The 12,016-nt window shown below is 44.1% G+C and overlaps 1 protein-coding gene across 1 annotated transcript in view; it reads right to left on the reverse strand.

The window, feature by feature from the left end:
- SLC13A4 (solute carrier family 13 member 4) overlaps window positions 1–12,016 on the reverse strand; it is a 40,481-nt gene that overhangs the window by 4,470 nt on the left and 23,995 nt on the right. Inside the window, exons 9-13 of the mRNA XM_033162725.1 lie at window positions 10,704–10,823; window positions 5,371–5,472; window positions 4,095–4,196; window positions 2,595–2,692; window positions 1,310–1,440 (exon numbers count right to left, since the gene is read on the reverse strand). Of these exons, the coding sequence (XP_033018616.1) occupies window positions 1,310–1,440; window positions 2,595–2,692; window positions 4,095–4,196; window positions 5,371–5,472; window positions 10,704–10,823 (553 nt within the window). The remainder of the gene's footprint in view (window positions 1–1,309; window positions 1,441–2,594; window positions 2,693–4,094; window positions 4,197–5,370; window positions 5,473–10,703; window positions 10,824–12,016) is intronic.

Raw genomic sequence — 12,016 nt, forward strand, 5'->3', positions numbered from 1 at the left:
GATGGAGAGTCAAGGCTCCGAGGCTGCTGGAGAGACCCTGCACTCCCCTAGCCCAAGGGGCGAGGAAGGAGGCATGCAATTTCTGTCGCCCCAGGCATAGAGGGGTGAAACGAAAGGAGGGAAGGTGTTTTTTTTGTATACCGAAACTCTTTTGTTGGGGTCAGAACCGGAAGGGGCCGTTCCTGGATTCTGCCGACGTTTGATACAGACATGAACTTTTGAGCTCTGCACTGTACATAGTATGCACCATAAAACTACTAAAGGAAAGGTCGGAGTTTTGCCTGGTTTCTCATGAGCAACTAACCGAGGACCTTACATGACCCTACAATTCTGATTGGGCAATCCCTGTACAGTAATCCATTTCTGCAAAACTGTATGTGTGTTCTTAGTATAGTGCACTCTCGCATTTTTTATTTTTAAAAAAAAAATTGTTCAGAATAGTGAGTGGAGGAATTCTCATCATAAAGGGAGATTGCTGAAAGAAATGATCTTCATGTTGCTTCCACTTCAGTATGCTTATGTTAATCTTGCCTTCAGAGTAGAGTAGGGAAGCGGGGGTTATTATTTTGCTGTTTTGTTTTAGCCATTTGCTTGTTTTTATCCTGTATTTTATTCTGTGAACTGGCCCAAGATTGTATGATGGGCGGTATGTAAATCTAATAAAAATAAAATAAAATAAATACTAAGGGTTGAGCCTCGGGCCTTCCTGCAGCCACCAGGAATTCTTTGGCTTCATGCTTTTGGTCTATTGTGATTTTACTAACTGGGTTGCATTAACATTCATTTACAATTTTTGCTCAACGCATTTTTATGTATTGCTGGAAACCATCCTGGAGATCATGTCGACATGATGAAGGACGGTCTACAAATTAATAGAAATAAATAAATGTTTTTGGCCCACTCCTAAATTCAGGAGGGACCGAGGGTCTCAAAAAGGGGTGAGGATTTCCAGCTGCAGGGAATTCACTGCAATGCTGAATTCACCTCATCTCTAACCGTGACTAGGCCCCAATATTACAGTGAAAGTCACCCAGCCATCAGTCTTCAGAGTGTAATTTCAGTCCAATGTCATGGGGACATCTGTGGAACAGGAAGGAGAAAAAGACAGAGGGAGGCAGCTCAAAGAATAGTAGCTTAGGGGGCACCGGAGAGAGTGAAACTGAGTGAATAGGGTGTGTGTGACCTGAGATAAAACAGCATTCTCTTGAAGACAAAACAGCATTCTCCTCAACATCATTGTTAAGGAGCTCCGACATGTGTGGATTCCAGTTTTATAGCACGAGGGGTTGTCTGGGGATAATGGTGTTACCTTGCATCCAGCTGCCAAAGCATAACCTCCTCCAACCAAGACCACAATCTCCCAGGGCATGGTTTTCTCAAAGTCCTTCCAGGTGATTATTGGTTCCCCTGTTTTAACATTGGTGGAATTCGGAACATCTCCTGCGTCAAAGCAAAACACACGTAGAAAAATAAATCTGTCGTTTCCCCGGGTTCGTTTGCAAACTCAGATTAGCGTGGAACACATTGTCAGGAAATGTTCACAAATAAAACACAGAGTCCTGGAACAGGACTGACAAGAATGAAGACAACCTCCCTCTGCATTGTTTGCTTGCTCTGAACATTTTTTTTTTTAAAAAAGCAAAACCCACAAATCTTGTTGGAAACTGGAGCCTATATGAAACCGCATACACTGAGGATGTGCCAAAAAAGGAGGCTTGGGTTAAAAGTAGCCTCACTTAGCAACCCCAAAATGCCAACACTTTCTTCTGAGGGGCAAATTGTTGTTCCTGTTCTGCTTTCAATTTGTGCGTGTAAACTGCCTAGTTGAAACAATCCTGAGGTAAGGAAGAGGCAGCCGCTAAATTGTGGAATCCCACCCCCCACCAAGAGGTTTGTTTAGACCTTTAGCTTCTGCAAAAAAACACCTTTTCATCCTGGCCTTTGACACTGTATATTGGGAGGGGAGACTGAGGGGGGAAAAGAGGTGAAAAAATGGAAGCTGGCCCCAGCCAGAGTCTAGTGCAAATAAAAGCTTCAGGGAAAGAAGTCTGGCCCTCCTATAAAAAGCAAGAATTTGTTAATCTAGCAGAGGACCACTGCCTTCTTTTACAGCAGCCTTACCCAACGTTTTGGACTACAACTCCCATATAGCTTAGCCAGCATGGCTGTGTGATGCTAGGGTTGATGGGAGTTGTAGTCCCAGACATCAGTAGGGCATCATCTTAGGGAAGGCCGCAGAGTTCACAAGCAAACTTGAATGCAAATGGCTGGAATTGCCCACATGTGGTTAATCATCGTACATCATTGCTTCTTACCTACATGTGTTAGGCAAATGCCCCCCAATGGGAGCCAATCATAGCTGTCAACTTTTCCCTTTTCTTGTAAGGAATCCTATTCGGAATAAGGGAATTTCCCTTAAAAAAAAGGAAAAAGTTGACAGCTATGGTGCCCATCTGGAAACAAAGAAGCATTATCTGAAGCTCACTGTTGTGTGAATGTGTGAACTCCCCCTGCAGGTGCTTTGTATGTGGCCGGAGACAAAAAGGAGCTAATACAAGATGTGTCGAGTGCTCTTAGGTTTGAGTCCCTCATACCTTTCCCCTTCTTTCCAAAGCATGGCTTCTTTGCTGGAATCAAGAAGAGGAGGAACCCAAGGAAAACAGAGACTGTGGCATCGGTCCGATAGCCTTTCCTAGGGAAGAGACATGGGAGTTGTTTTATAGAAGGTAGGGAAAACAGGCAGCAGAGATCTGTGTGGCTCCTCCTGTTTCCTTTTAATGGCTTGTTGCAAGTTTTACCGGCATGCTGCTTGTGTTCTTGCAGTTCTTAGACTCCATGTTACATCACCAAAACACCATGCCATATTCTTTTATACATGTTATAGGAACAGTAACACCAGGGCGGGTCCTAATATATATATCTCAAGTGTCAAAGGCCATGACAAAGAGATGTGTCTTCAAAATGCTAGGAAAACTACAAAATGAAGGTGCCAAATCTACCTCTGTGGGGAGGGAATTCCACAGAATTGGGGCAGCTGCAGAAGATACCCTCTCCCAAATTGCCATCCCTCAAATCTCTGAATGTGGTACAACAGCAATGAAAGTCTCAAATCTTACAACCTGAGAGGGTCTGGAGGGAAGAAGCTGGTTCTTCAGATATTTGGGGCTGGAGCTTCACAAACTACTCTTGTAAGCTGTGGCAGCGTATTTATCGCCATAAATGGCTTATGTGTAGCACAGACCAAAGGACTTGCTCACAAATTTATTGACAGCTGCACACATTATTATGGCTAGGAAGTGGAAGGGGCAAGCATAATTTAAATGGAAGAATGGTATAAAGAGGTGTGGGATGTAGCTATTAATGATAAAATAATATGTGCCATTAAGGCAGGCTTCCTCAGCCTCAGCCCTCCAAATGTTTTTGGCCTACAACTCCCATGACCCCTAGCTAGCAGGACCAATGGTCAGGGATGATGGAAATTGTAGTCTCAAAACATCTGGAAGGCTGAGGTTGAGGAAGCATGCATTAAGGTAAGATGGGGAATATGCAGGAGAAATGATTTTGAGGAGATATGGAGGGTGCTTGTAAAATTTATAGAAGAAGAAGAAGAAGAGTTTGGATTTTATATCCCGCTTTTCACTACCCGAAGGAGTCTCAAAGCAGCTAACATTCTCCTTTCCCTTCCTCCCCCACAACAAACACTCTGTGAGGTGAGTGGGGCTGAGAGACTTCAGAGAAGTGTGACTAGCCCAAGGTCACCCAGCAGCTGCATGTGGGGGAGTGGAGACGCAAACCCGGTTCCCCAGATAACGAGTCTACCGCTCTTAACCACTACACCACACTGGCTCACTGTACTGTTAAAACGGAAAGGGGTCAAACTATCGCAAGAGGTGTCGAAATTTTGGGAGGTTGGATAGTTACAATGGAACGGTCTCGGTGGTAGGGGGTGTTTGCCTGATGTCAAATGTGGCGCAGGAGGCCTCACTGACATTTCAGTATTAAATATGGTGCCAAATATCACACGGGTCCTTCTCGCCCACTCTGCCCCTCCCAACTCCACTCGGAAAAGTTATTGCTATGAAGTAGGAACTTACTTTCCAAACAAGGTCGACCAGCCTGGGACAAATCCAGGCTCCCTTGTAAACCAGAGTAAAGTCATCAAGATGAAAAAGAACGCTGTCACCCACTCTGGATAGCTAGAAAGGAAATGGGACAAGGGGGAGCATTTAATACTAGAGAGGCCATTAAACAAAGGTTTTTCTGATTAACGGTTAGCTCTCTCTCTCTTTTTAAAGTAAAAAAAAAACAAAAACCCTCAGCTCCTCGGTTGACAGCTGTGCATGAGTAGTGATGGGCAATTTCCCCATCCTCTCAGTTTCTCATTTTTCCAATCTTAAATTCTCCACATTTTTAAATGATTTTTTCAAAGTAAAGAGTCTGCCTGAAAATTCATCAGAATTTATTCTAATATGCACCTATTTGCAAGCTATTCTTTTCTAGTGTGGTCATTTCTGCAAAGCAGGTTCCCCTAATATAATGCATTTTTGTATGTTATGTTCAGTAACATTTATTATATGTATTTCTAGGTGCACTCTAACTTTGCTTGGCTGGAGAACTGTACTGCAAAATTCAGAGAAGTGTGAATTTCAAAGAACATCTGAGTTTTGCTTCATGTAATGTTATAGAACAGGCATAGGCAAACTCGGGGACTACAACTCCCATAATCCCTAGCTAACAGGACCAGTGGTCAGGGATGATGGGAGTTGTAGTCTCAAAACATCTGGAGGGCTGTGTTTGCCTATGCCGGTTATAGAAAGTATGAATTATGTAACTTTGCCTTTAGATTGCAAATTGAATCAAATCTTCCCATGCCTATGCATGAGCAGCAAAACCTATACATTTTCTTCAAATAATTAAAAGACTAGAAGACTGAACAGACTCAAGAGGTAACATAGGCAGCTTCCTTATACCTAGTCATTGAACGCATTGGTCCATCGGATGCAGTATTGTCTACGCTACTGGTCAATGGGTTTCCAAGGTTCCAAACAAGGAAAATGCTCAGTCCTGCCTAGAGATGCCGGGGATTGAACCTGGGACCTTCTGCATGCAAAGCAGGTGCTCTACCACCGAGCTACAGCCCTTTCCCTTGGGTGGAAATGGAAGGGAAACAGATTTTGGCTGAAGCTCAAGAGAAGCTTCCTAATGATAGGAGCTGTTTGACAGACTGACTCAGAAGGTGGTGGATCTTTCCTTTGCTTGTAGGTATTTAAGCAGAAACTGGACAGGAGGCTGACTGTATCCTGCATCAAGCAGGGGTTGAACTTGGTGACATTTAATGTCCCTTCCAAAGCTATGACTCTACGCTTTTACCTAATATTTCCCAGTTTCTCATATTCTTCTTGGATTCTCTTCTCAGACATCTCTTCCCGTCTGGTCTTCTTCTTCTTGCTCAGTGAACATGTCTCTTTAAAACTGAAAATAACATGAGGCATGGAAACAGAAAGCAATTAGAGTTGCATAACTGAAGCTTGGTTTGCACCAAATATTCTTTATTTTCATTACTCAACTTGAAATTCATATACGGGATACAGATGAGGCAATTGCAATCCCTCTCCCAAACCCACCCAAACTTTACCATTTTGGGGGGATAGTGAAAATAAACAGGAGTAGATCCTTCTGCATAGTTTCCACTGAAATGTGGGGAACCTATGGCCCTCCAGATGTTGCTGGACTACAACTCCCATCAGCCTTAGCCAATATGCGCAAAGGCCAGGGATCATGGGCATGTAAGGAAAAACTGTAACTGTAAGTAAACTGTAAGAAAATCTCCTGCAGATATCCCACAGAAATAAATGGGATTTGCAGAGCAGTGTGCAATATACAGTGTACATTTACACAAAGACTATCACACCCCCAAAGTGAAGCATGGATGGCAACACTTCTGTAGCTCATCTGCACAAAATCAGGCAGGGGTTTTTTGCTGCTAGCAAAAATTAATTTGTTTCTTTGCTCATTCCCAATATTTCAGGGCAAGCCCTCCTGATGTATTTCTCACACATGATGAAAAACATAAAATACACCTAAAATCATATTTTAACAATTACAAATCCAAAACAGAAGTGTGTAGACCAGCATAATAAAACTGATTTTAAAAAATTAAAACAGAGATAACTATTTAAACCAGAGGTAGTAAATGTGGTGCCTTTCAAATGTTTTTGGACTCCCAGCTCCCATTGCCCCAGCCAGTCTGGCCAAAGGTTAGGAATAATGAGATTGTGGTCCAGCATCACCAGTCCAGCCCCTTATATTACATGTATTTGCATGACTAGCAACCAAAGGATGATGGGAGTTGTAGTTCAACAACATCTGACAGGCATCGTGTTGGCTACCAATAATTTAAGTCAGGCTTCCTCAACCTCGGCACTCCAGATGTTTTGAGACTACAATTCTCACCATCCCTAACCACTGGTCCTGCTAGCTAGGGACCATGGGAGTTGTAGGCCAAAAACATCTGGAGGTCCGAGTTTGAGGAAGCCTGATTTAAGTGAATAAAATACCCAGCCCAGCATCTTAACGAAAAGCATACTGAAACAGGGATGGCTTTTCAGATGTTCTTGGAGTCCAGCTCCCACCAGCCCCAGACACAGCAGCAGATAGTCAGCACCGAAGGCAGTTGTCATCCAATATCATCTGGAGGGCCAGAGATTGCTCACCTCTGAGCTAAAATGAGCTGGTCCCTACATCTCTACCACTTGTGTTTTGCAAGAAATGGTTCTGAACACAGCATGAAAAGCTGGTGCAATCTGCACCTCAGCAAAGAGCATATCACAGTAAGCCCCACAGCACTCAGATCAGGACTCTAGCAACAAGACTCTACCACAGCAGTAGCAGCAGCAGCTTATCGGAAGAAAGTACATCAAGCCAGCTGGCTGATGTTCTTGAATACTGCTGATGGAGCTGGCTAAAAGGCAGAACTTCAAACATAAGCCGCTGTTCTTCTCCAAACTCCACTGACTCAGCAATCAGTCAGGTGACTCGCGGAATCAACAATGCTTTTCCATTCACGAGAAACCTGTTCTTGCGCTTTAGCCTCCTCAGGAAAGGGGCAGATCAGTAGCAGGGCACATGTTTTGCATGCAGAAAATCTCAAGGGAGCAGACAATGAGAAGGACTTCTACTGGAGACCCCCAAGAGCCACTGCTGGTCAGAGCAAACAACAAAGGGCTAGAGCAGGGATAGCCAACACGGTCCTTCCCAGAAACTGTCAGACTCCAACTGTCATTAGCCTCAGCCAGCATAGTCATTGGTCAGAGATGATGGGAGTTGCAGTCCAACCATCTGGAGGAAACCATGTTGGCTACCACTGAGCGACAACTTGGGATGACACAGCTTCACGTGTCTTTCTGTCTGAGCGCACAACTCATTGGGAAACAAGGCATCCTTTGGGAGAGCCAAGACTTTCTATCTCCCAGCCTCTGACTCACTCATCCTCAGTCAGTGAGTCTGTCATCACAGCCAGAAAATATATATTCATTTCCCTGAATCAACAGCACCAGAGAATCAAGTCTTGGCTAGTAGTTTTTGAGGCTTCATGGGAGCGACCCTCTTTACAGGGTAACTTCCTCCTCTGGTGCTTCTTTGTTTTTGTACCTCTTTGCACTTCTCCAAGCAGGATTCCACCACCACCCCTGCTCCTCCATGCTGCAAAGAGCAGCTGGAACCAAGGAAAAGTTGCCCTTGATGCGGCCTCCCACAAAGTTGGCTAATTTTGTGGAACCAAGTGCTGACATCCAGTTACACAAAGTACCTGGGGACAAGGACACAGGAACATAAAAAGAAGCTGCTGGATCAGACTAACGGCCAGTCTAGTTCAGCATCCTGTTCTCACAGTGATCCACCAGATACCCTAATGTGCAAGCAGGAAGCAAGCCAGCACAACAGCACTCTCTTCACCTGTGACTCCCAGGAAATGGTACCCAGAGGCCTACTGCCTCCAACAATGGAAGCAGAACCTAGCCATCATGTCTAGTAGACTCCAATAGCCTTATCCTACATGAATTTGTCTAATCCTTTAAAAAACAACACACAAGTTGGTGGCCATTACATATCACTTATAGGTGCAAAAGCTGTAGTTTAATTATGTGGTTCTCAGCAGGGTGAGTAACCTAGTCAACTGGGGCTCATCATCTTCAATTCTTCCCATTGCAATGCAAGGTCCAGGTTTCTTTGCCTGATCTCTGGGCGCCAGGTGAATTGAGCAGGACGTCCCATCCTTCTTTCTCCTAACCTGTCTAGCCTGACTTCTTCTTGTGCTGCACTCACTCTCTCTTGCCTCCTGCCCTTCAGTTTCCCTTTCCTCTTCAAAGGGGTCTGGCCCCACCTCTTGTTCTGCCCTGTGTATCATCATGGCAATTCCAAAGCCTCTTGTTGTTATCAATGTCAATCTGAGGTAGGAATGAGCGAATCTGTCAATTCTGGTTTCATTCAGCTTCTCATTTTCCTAGCCTTAAATTTAGTTCTCCCCATCAGTTTGCAAATTCTTTTTCTAAAAGTTCTCATGAAAAGTTGTATGCATTTGTTCTCCTAGATACATTTTTGCAAGCAATTCCCCTTAATATAATGCATGTTTGTACACATGTACCATTTTTTATGCCCAGTTTACCCAGCATATGCATTTTTGTACGTGTTTACCTGACCGGAGAACTTTATTGCAATATTCAGAGAAGGGCAAATTTTTAAGGATGACTATGGATTAGGTCGATTCACATTCAAATGTGAACTGAATTGAATTTCTTCCCCATCCCAGGTCTGTGCATGATGTAACTCATAAATGACAGTGCCCACAGCCACACTGGGTCGATGCTGGCAATGCCAGGATGTCACAGGGGCATCTCACCAAACCCCAACACTGTCACAATAAGAACCAAGCTTCTGCTCAAACAAACTCTGTTCCACAGAGGACCTTCTTGTCCCCATCTTCTCCCTTGCTTTGTCCTACACATTTGACCCACTGTCTATGTCAGAAAGAATAGTCTTTGGTGTCTTCACATATTACCTCTTCTTGGACTATTGCAGCATCAGGCTTCCAGAGGAATATATTCCTGAATGAACTGCAGTAAGCAGGAGTCAGAGATTAATGAGCCTCAGAATCCACTAATGTTTCATAATAGGTTGCTAACGCTTTAATTCCCTTACGGATTTTTTAAAAAAACAACCCTTGTTAGAGTGAATATTTGGAACTGTAATGTGGAATGCAAATGCTCTTTGTGAAAGAACTGTGGATCATGTTAGGACTTGTCATGGGATTATAAATTATTTCTGATTTACTATAGCCCCCCTCTTTTCTTTTCTTTTGCTAGGGAACAGACAACTTATGGGACTGAATGGTAAAGCACATGGAACAGATCCATATTTAATGCCAGAAAAAGCCAGTGGCAACCAGAGGTTTTTAACATCTTACAGCTATTCATGTACTAGCATGAAAATGACTTCTTTATTTAGCATGGTTCTCAATGTGACTTGAAGAACAGAAGGCTCTGGTTTTTTTAAAAAAATTAAAAATAAAAACCCCAAATATAATTGATTAACAAACTCAGGGTCATGAGCCTCACATTGGGCAAAAGATTCCTGAATTGCAGGGTTTGGACTAGAGGACCCTCGTGGTCCCTTCCAACTCTACAATTCTATGGTTCTATGGGAAATCTTCACCTGGCAGCAACATGAGGACATGGAAGTTGCTAGGCAGATATCCCTTGGCAAAGAATTCCAAAGAGTGGGTGCCAAAGCAGACAGGGTCCTACCTTAGATGCCATCCAATCTTTCATCTGAGGAGTAAGGATGCATGAACAGTCAACCAGAACAAAGCTGCACTTTTGCAAGCACATGGTGCCCGTGGAAAGCCCACAAGCAGGACCTGGGAACAACAGCATGCTTCCCTTCTGTGATTCCAAGCAACTGGTATTTAGAGGCATACTGCCTCTGACAGTGGGACCAGAGCTTAGCCTCCATCATGGCTAGTAGCCATCAATAGCTCTCTCCTCCATGAATTCATCTAATCCTCTTTTAAAGCAAGCTAAGTTACTGGCTGTCATGGGCCAGGAGTCGGCTTCACCTGCTGAGCAGCAGCCTGAAGGAGCAGAAGGCAAAGTGACTCCACCTGCTACTGATCAGCCTTCTTGCTCCTGATGAGAACCAAATGGCTCCAGCTTTCTTAAGCAGGGTTTCCAGCCACAGTCAGTTGCTGGAAACAACATTTTTCATTCCTGACCAAACCTTGCTGCTTCTTGCTTCTTGTGACCTTGGACCCTCAGCTTTCTTGACCCCTAGACCATCTGACTACATGAACTGAGATACTCCTGTCCTTGGGACTGGACTGAACCTCATATACAGACTCTGCATCCAGGCAAGTTCCCCCCTGAGACTCAGCTGGTTGTCTGGCTTCTCCCTCCACTGAGCTCTGCTGTGGCTGGCAGCACAGGACTACGACAGTGGCTATTACGGCCTCCTGTGGGAGTGAGTTCCATGGTTTAAGTATGCATGAATCTCCCAACATTCAGCTCCATTAGATGTCTTCCCATAACAAAAGTATTGGACATCCAATGATGCAAAATGTTGGACGTTTCTGTGAGCTTCTGCATGCAGAACATATGCTCTACTGCTGAGCTGCGCTGAGCTCTTGCAAAGATCTTGCAGACCCCACTTACTTGCATCCAAGGAAAAGCCAATGCATCCAAAACCAGGTCAGCACCAGCATGATGAGGGAGATGGGTAAGCTGAGTAAGAACCAGGTTCCAAAATTCACCACTTCAGCATTGGGATAATGGCTGTAAGGAAATAAAAAACAGGTCTCTCGCAGCCACTTCGTAGGATCCTTTTTTCAGGCAGCATCAAGGACCTATATGATGCTTTCCCCTTTTCAAGTTCACCTTGTATGCTGCAAATATGAACGGCCCCCCAAAAAGATTAGTATAGCTCAGTTGGTTAGAGCATGGTGCTAATAGCACCAAGGTTGCAAGTTTGAACCCCATATGGGACAGCTGCACTGCAGGGAGTTGGACTAGATGATCCTCAGGGTCCCTTCCAACTCTACAATTCTATTATTCCATGAAAAGTCTTCACCTGCCAATATCAGGAGGATAAAGAAGTTGCTATGCAGAACTCTCTTGGCATATAGTTCTACAATAGACAAGTCAGAACACTGGTTAATTTCGCTCCGTATTGGTGACTCTGACTCTCCATAAATCTTTCCCAGTCCTACCTGGATTGAACCTGGCTCCTTTTGCATGCCAAGCATGGGCCATACCACCGAGTTTCAGCCTTGGATCTGTGAAATGGCCTTCAGGGTAACCTGAGAGATAGCAAGTTTTGACTCTTTGCTTGGCTGAGGAAACACAATGGGTTCCATTGTGGAGAACTCATATAAGAGATTTTGAGGGGGCGGGGGGAATTCAGAGCACCGCCCTTAAATTCTGTTTTCTCCTCTCAGGCATTTTATTCCCTCCTCCTCTCTTTCCCCCCCCCCCTCTTGCTAATCGTTAAACAGTAAATTTGCATGAAAATATTCATAAAATCAGATCGTTTTTCTTTTGAAGTAGTTTAGGCATGCCTTTGGCTTCATTAATTTCCCATCTATTGTTAACATAATTTGCTACATTAAAAAGCATAATGATGTTGCACTTGGAAGATTATTACTTTGCAGGGGGAACAAATCACTAGAACAGATGGAGCCGTCCCAGAAACAAAAGGATCTTCCCCCTCCTTGCCTCCACCTCCCCTTCAATTCAAGAGCCTGTAGTGATAAAGAACTAGAGAAGAGCGTAAATAGAAATGAAAAAAAGAAGCCTGTTCCATCTAGGGTACGGTTAAAAAAGCGGTGACAAAGTCAGCAGGTTCAAATGCGTACTTCGGCGAAAACTCACTCACTCTTGAGGAGCCTGAAGCAGGTCACTATTTCTCAGTCTTTGCTCACCATCTGTTATACGGGAGACTGTCTTTCCTTTCCTTTCAGGGCTGTCAT

Source organism: Lacerta agilis, chromosome 10 (assembly GCF_009819535.1).
Source record: "Lacerta agilis isolate rLacAgi1 chromosome 10, rLacAgi1.pri, whole genome shotgun sequence".
NCBI lineage: Eukaryota > Metazoa > Chordata > Lepidosauria > Squamata > Lacertidae > Lacerta > Lacerta agilis.